Source organism: Sinohyriopsis cumingii, chromosome 5 (assembly GCF_028554795.1).
Source record: "Sinohyriopsis cumingii isolate HCF-2022 chromosome 5, ASM2855479v2, whole genome shotgun sequence".
Taxonomy (NCBI): Eukaryota; Metazoa; Mollusca; class Bivalvia; order Unionida; family Unionidae; genus Sinohyriopsis; species Sinohyriopsis cumingii.
This window is the reverse complement of record NC_142965.1, coordinates 15,246,273-15,253,698: the sequence shown is the minus strand read 5'-3', so window position 1 is coordinate 15,253,698 and position 7,426 is coordinate 15,246,273. Positions and strand designations below refer to the sequence as shown.

General features: G+C 35.5%; 1 protein-coding gene across 3 annotated transcripts in view; it reads right to left on the bottom strand.

Moving 5' to 3' along the window:
• Positions 1-2,257: 2,257 nt before the first annotated feature.
• Positions 2,258-7,426, bottom strand: part of LOC149798687 (F-box-like/WD repeat-containing protein TBL1XR1) — a 98,096-nt gene continuing 92,927 nt past the window's right edge. For all 3 annotated transcript variants that reach the window (XM_089957526.1, XM_089957525.1, XM_089957527.1), the window contains 2 exons: positions 7,119-7,220; positions 2,258-5,207 (listed from right to left, as the gene is read on the bottom strand). In XM_089957526.1, coding sequence (XP_089813652.1) covers positions 5,181-5,207; positions 7,119-7,220 — 129 coding nt within the window. In that variant the 3' untranslated portion in view covers positions 2,258-5,180. The remainder of the gene's footprint in view (positions 5,208-7,118; positions 7,221-7,426) is intronic.

The window sequence follows — 7,426 nt, the reverse complement described above, 5'->3', positions numbered from 1 at the left end:
CTTAAACCATTTTTGGATGCATGGCAAGCATCATTTTCCTTCAAGACTAACTGGCTGGGCTGCCCCTAGGTTATATGGCGCCCTGTCAGAACTTTGCATTTGGTGTCCCCACCCCACAGGTCCTGGGTGCACCAATCCACCAATCTTTACATTAGGCACACCCACCACCTCCACAATCTTGGCGCTCTGTGTGGTGGCACATCGCCCAACCCTAGCACTGGCCCTGTCAACTAGGCATCTTTTTCAGTCCGTTGGTGCTGAAAAGCCATCCATTTGGAGAGGAATAGAGATAATCTCAAGATACACCTATCCATCAGGAGGATTAGCAAAAACAAGATGGCTGCTATGGTGGCTAAATAACACACCATCAGGAGGATTAGCAATAACATGATGGCTGCTGTGGTGGCTAAATAACACACCATCAGGAGAATTAGCAATAACAAGATGGCTGCTGTGGTGGCTAAGGGTCTCACCAGTTAATATGTACTTTTGAGAGAGTGACGTATGTAAGGTGAAGTAGTTCGCATTTAAAACATGCACAATGGAGAGAATGTTGGCTTATCTCTGTGCTACATTAATGTAATGTGGATGATATTTCTTAGGATATTGTACTTTTGGAAATTTTACATGATTTAAGCACACTGCTAACTAAAATGACTGTTCCTTTGTGTTAAAATATCAGCCTGAATTAGTCTGAAGTACACTATACATAGCAGCTATTAAAATAGGGAAAATGAATTTAGCCAGACTAGACATTATCAGCTTCTGAAAGTGCAATGAATGAATTACCAAATATATAAAATGTAAAAAAAGTTATCGGCTCTTTTTTATACAATTTACCTCTTAAGTTCAGGAAGTGAAAATGACCAAGTAGAGCTAGCACATTTTTGAAAGGCGCACATCTGAAGTAAGGCCAAGCTGTATACTCCATAACCCATAGTACACCCATCAATCATACACCAAAATAAAGGGAATTAAAGATTCTTTTAATTATACCTAAGATATACAAGGTCTTTTTTAAATAGCCAGTATAACCAGTGAGGAAAGCCGGGGAAATTCTTTTTCTTTAAAATCCTAACCCTATGCAAAATACGAAACTGTAGAGTGCCACCTAAATAACACACCTATCCATCAGGAGGATTAGCAATAACAAGATGGCTGCTGTGGTGGCTAAATAACACTTTTCATGTGCAAATACAACAGGATCCATGATAAAGAGCCTCACATTTTTGTGGGCATGTATTGTTGTGCTGCGGTTCAACAACTTGGCATTCAATTTGACACCCTTCATCCTATATTACACAGATTTACTCAATAAAGCTATACTTTGTCTATCATAATTGATTATCTACTATATCGTTTAAGAATTTCATCAATTTCAACTACTGTGTGTTGTGCTCTTTTTTGTCTCCTGATGTGTTTTGCAAGAAGAGCCACTATTTCATGACCACCATGAGGTTCAAGCTGGACTAAAGAAAGTCATCACGTATGTTTATAAGGAAAATGCTGTTGGAATTGGAAGAGCTTAAGAAACATGTTACACCCAGTGCTTTGAAAGCCAATTGGATGTCCATAGTTTAAGATTTATATGTCATGTGAAATATTCAAGTTTTACTTAAACTGGCCAAGTTATTTTGTAGGTGTCAATAACAGTTTCCACCAAATTGTTACTGATGCCAATGGTTGGCATGGAGGCCATCAAAAGTAATTTTCTGGGAAGTTACAAATTTCTTTTCTTGGTTGTAATGCAAGCCAAATAACCACTTGGAGGGAAAAAATACCCCACAAATTTGCTTTCATATTTTGATAAGGAACATTTTCAAAAACATTTTATCCAAATTTGCAGAGTGGTTTTGGAGATGTCAAAAAGAAAAACTCCATCTGGTTGCTATAGATCTCAAATGGTTGCCAAGTGGTCACTAAAAACAGAATTTTGAGGTAACATGCCACAATGAACAATCCTACAAAGTTCTTTCAAATCTGCCCAGCAGTTTTCTTCTTGAAATGTCAAAACTATGTTATCCACTAAGTTCCTATCGAAAGCAACATGGTTGCTAGGGAAACCACCAAAAGCACAACTCTGATATAACATAAACTTGAGGAACAATTATACAAGATTGATCAAAACTGGTTCAGTCATAAAAGGCCAAAAAATTCACTGATGTTAATGGACATGTGACACATAATGGATGGACAGCCATGCCGTAAGCTCACATGACCTTAACTCAGACAAGCTAAAAAAGGAAAAAAGTCGAGACATTGGTTAGACCTTTATTTATTTAGTCACAAAGCTCAAAGACTCACTTCCCTAGGGAAGAGAGATGGATAAAGTAGAACACTGTATCCAAATGACATGACAACAAATACTGAGCAATACCTGATATACACAGCTGTACATACCAATGGCAATCAAACAATGGCCACAGATGAATATCTACAGATGAATCATAGGTAGCTGCCTTTCTGTGGATTGTAAAATAATCCATCATGTAATCCTAGCATGGCATAAAAACACAACACTGACAGAGTGTGGTGAATGAAAACAATTCATATTTTTTTTATAAATCTTTCATCTTTTTCCTATAAGGGTTATTTCATGCATCTTACAAAACAAAATGAACATAGAAGTAATATTATTTAAAGAGTAAAATAAAGCCTCTCTGTGACAGATCATATACCTGAAAAGTAATATTATTTAAAGAGTAAAATAAAGCCTCTCTGTGATAGATTGTAGACATGAAAACTGAGTGATCTTTTCTTTGTAAATGGATCAGTAAAACTCTATTCCCTGGTTATTGAGTTTCCTATCCCTGACATATTCTCGTTGTGACATACCAGACTTTGAGAGGATATATACTCGCATCTCCAAGAGAGTTACAAACAAGAGGCAAAGGTGGGGTTGATATCACTCACCTGGCTGATATCTGACTAACAGTCAAATGCAAGAGCAGTTGGCCAAGAAATCTGGGTGAAAAAGAGGCTTTCTGTTGTGATTTCTTCCAACAATGATGATGGTGCAAGTTATCAAAGTAAATGTTTCAAAGTTTCACTAGTCCTATCACCATACATAACTGATAGCACATCAGCATCAGTTGTTGATTATTACGAGGATTTCCATCAAATTTAATCAAAGTCTGTTAACAAAAATGTCAAAGTTATTAAAGGTTTCTCTATTTTCAGAAACAGAAGCCATATTTGAAGGCAGATTGACTACATCCTTAAAAACCTGAAAGCTCCTCTTGTCAGAATGCTTACTGTAAAATTTGGTAAATTCTGTAGAATGGTTTTTTAGAATTTATTTAAATATTTCCCACTTTTCACAACAGTGGCCATATTTTATAGTGAATTGGCATCAAGTTCAAAAAATCTGAAAGTCTGTCATACCAAAATGTTTGGTTATTTTAAATTACGGTGGATTTGGGGAAGCTAACAAGAGCAACTGTAGTTAGACAATATACAGATTTTTTTTCTAGTTATTGCAATTGCAACCATATTTTAATGTAGATTTACATCATTTGTACAATTTCATCAGTCTTCAAGCCAGAATGCTTTCTTATTTAATAAATTTTTGTTCAGTGGTTTCGAGAAATCATTTTAAAGGTTCTGTTTTAAGCATTGGCAGCCACTTTACTAGTGGATCGCTATTGTTTGTACAAATTTCAAGTCCTTCATGACAGGATACCCTCTGTCACATTTGGACATATGCAAAGTCATACCATAAACTTACTGGACATTTTGGCCAGGTGAAATATAAAGTTGTAACCTGAAATAATCATCTGAACCACAAACACTCAAACAAAACAAACAATTCCACATGTACACAATTTCAAATTTAATGTTATTTTATTTTCAGCATGCATATCTAGTGTAAGCCATCCAAATTACAATGTACATATGCTTATAAATAGGTTGTGGCTGTTGTTCTTCTTTGAGTTTAACACCTTTTTTCCATTCAAGATGGGTCATGCATGGCAGCCAGTTTATCTGGTGGAGGAAGAACCAAGGAAAACCCTTGAAAAAGAAGAACCAACCCAAGTGAAATTTACAAGTAGATCTGATGGGCATCAACATAAGGTCATATTCTGCTGACCTTGTGATTCGCCAATCAAATGACAGCTTTCAAATTTCTGAAAGTGAAAAATGTAATCTGGAACATATTTCTAATGACAATTCTGCCTAACAAGACTACAACATTTTATCTAACAGACTGATATAAATAAGTGTGCCAGGAATTCTAAAGATCACCACAACATTAACTTTTATTGGCATCTGTCACATCTCCATTATGTCAGAGATCTTGATTTTAATGTTAAAGGTCTTTAATCTGTAATGCCTTGATTCAAAAATACGAACAAATTCTGTTTAGAAGTTTAGAAATAGTTTAAAGATTTAAAAGCCCTTTAGATGGCTTACACTAATACAGCTAAATTTATTTTTCTTGCAGTTCACCTTGATCCCAATATTAATCGAACAAAAAGCTAAGTCTACTCTTGTTGAAGTACAGATGCTTATACAAGACAGCCTACAAACTGCCTATACTTAACATTTTGATTTTAATTCTAATTCTATGCTCTTGAGGTTTGTGTCTGCAAACAAAAGTGACATCTCAGCAAAACAGCCTTACTTGTTCATCTGAATGTAATATTCATTAAAAATGACTTTATTTAAAGCAATAATGTTCATATTTGTTGAAAAAATATAATCCATATCCTTTTTCTTTCAATAGTAATTGCCCCTTTTAAGGTTAAAACACCTTGAGAATGCAAAAGACTCAAACACATATCAGCCCACATTTTTTAAATAGTCTGCACAAAGAAAACATGTGCAATCTACACAAAATAACTACGCATCAATTTCCTTAGTCTTGGAACACACTGATGGGACATGGCCGGCCACCGCACTCACATGATGCCTAGCATTAGGATTGAATGTAATCACATGGTATAGAATATCCACATATCGCAGAATCCAGAATGCGAGTACATATTTGGAGAGATCACTCTATTAGGTATTTCGAGGGCTGTTTGCAAGCATTATGGGTCTTCTTTAATTTGTGGGCAGCTAGCTGTATGGAGTTGCTTCCCCTATTTTACGAATAGCAAGCTGCATATCTCAAGTTATGGCTCTCCAAGAACTGATTGCACCAGTTGGAAAGAAGTACATTGTTCCTAACACTCAGTTCACTTTCTCAAGTCTAGGACGAACACCTGGAGGAAAAAAAAACAATGAAAGCAAGTGAGGTCAAAATTAATGTGCACTTTTAAAGAGATTTTCATTCATCTGCATTTATTTGTACAGTGGCCTATCCAATTTAGTTTCAATAAAAAGGCTGACTAGAATTTAAATCCATTTCATTGACTATTAAATATTTTCAGTTAGTCAGCCATTTCCTGTTATTAATTATGTTAATAATGAATACATTCAAAAGACTGATCAATTACAGAGCATCCACATACACCACTCCCTCGATAACTCGCGCCCTGATAACTCGTGAACCCACTTATAACGCGGGGTCAGGTGTGGCTCCCATTTCTTAAACCAGAAAATACCCTAAAAAATTGATCCCCATTTGTTGAACTTGAAGAAAATCACGATCAAAATTGGTAATGGAAACTTTGATGTATCGCTCGTTTTATTGTCGAAAACGGTAGATAGGACCTGGAAATTTTAATCAACACTTTGAAATATCAAATTAAAAAATAGGTCATAATTTTGTTTTACATATTCTTTCCAAACGACATTCTACAATTAATGATATGTAAGGAAATTTCGATCAATGAAAATGTCACTTACACTGAGTGGATGCAGTACTTTAATAAATAAATACAAATTAAATAATTCTTTTTATCAATTGAAATTTGTGTTCTGGTTCTATATTTTAGTTCCTTTTAAGTGTAATCATCGTAAATGCAATGTATCCTCTTGTAATTAAACACAAAATGCGTGAATCTACCGTAACAGCTATGTCCGTAAGCATTTCTCTGAGAACCTAATTAAGTACCGACTGTGTTTTGATAACTGACTTCGGAAGTATTTGTCGTATGGTTGCACTGAATTAAAAGCTGGCCTCCTTTGTATTACCACATTAATTATGTCTTTTGAATCAAATAAAGGAGGTGGAATAAGAAAGAAAAGTTAAAAGGCATGAAAATCCTACAAACTTAACATCTAGCAGCCCTGTTCGTATGTCAGGTGAACTCACTTCATTTGATCAGTCAAACACTTATAAATGTTATTGTGTATGTAACATAAACTACCTTAAATTAACTGACTCTTTCATAACTGTGATCAAAGATAACAAGGCAGCCAAGTGAAAAGAATAATTCGTAAAATAAAGAGCTTGATTTCACAGATACAGACCATTGTGGGCAAGTGAGTTTCAGAGAATTCTTGAACTGGCACTAGAGATATCCTCAAGGATGATAAGAAGTTTTCATTATTACTTCCAATGAAATCACGACATCAATATTGTACTAACTGAACAATACAAAAATTGAGTTTTGACGTAGACGATTGTCTCACGAAATAAATGTCGCACGTTTTTGAAAGAAAGGAACCTTGTTTGGTGGTGTATCAACAGTTAGTCGAGTTCCCTGCTCTGTGGACTCCCAATCTGGCAGGATAATATTAAACACCAATACAGGAACCAGACTCATCAAGAAAACAAAAAGCAGTGACATAATACAGATTTTTTTGCGTACATGTGATGGTTTGTTGAAACCAGTTGGAACAATCTTTCATATGTTGGACATTTTGAAAATAAATGTTATTTAAACAGAATAATGAACAACTTCATTAGAAAAAATGTGTTATTAAAAATTATTATCGTGATTGTAAAATGAGGATTCAGTCAATAAACAGCCCAGTTCCCTACTGCCGCTCTCCCCCACGGTTTTCTCGATGTCAAAGCGATCTTTTTTCAGCAACTGCAGCCACAATAAGAATATACAATTTCTTCCGATCGCCATGCAAGCCCCTTGGCCAAATTGGTTAAGAAAGGATTAAGGTAGGTAGCTCTAGAACTTGGTTTTGAGCCTTAAGATTACCAAGAACAATCACAGTAACAAAATTCTCAGTCATGGATGATTGCTGTTAGAAAAAACCCAAACTAAACTTACCGAGCCATCTGAAGCACTTGCCCCCACCTTGTCACCTCGATAATTCCAGCAGACTTCAAAGATTCCCCCTGTCCCTCTATAACTATGGACTAATGCACCATTCTGTAACAAATATGAAATACATGTATTTCAGAATATACCAATAAACAAGAGGACCAGGTGGGCCTGATATAGCTCACTTGGCTGAACTGGCCCAAAAGCTAAATACAAGAGCAAATGGTCACAAAAATCTGGAACAGTAAATTACTTTTTTGTATTAATTTCTTCCAATATTGTTGACTGCATTTTTGTGAAAACAGCTGTTTCCA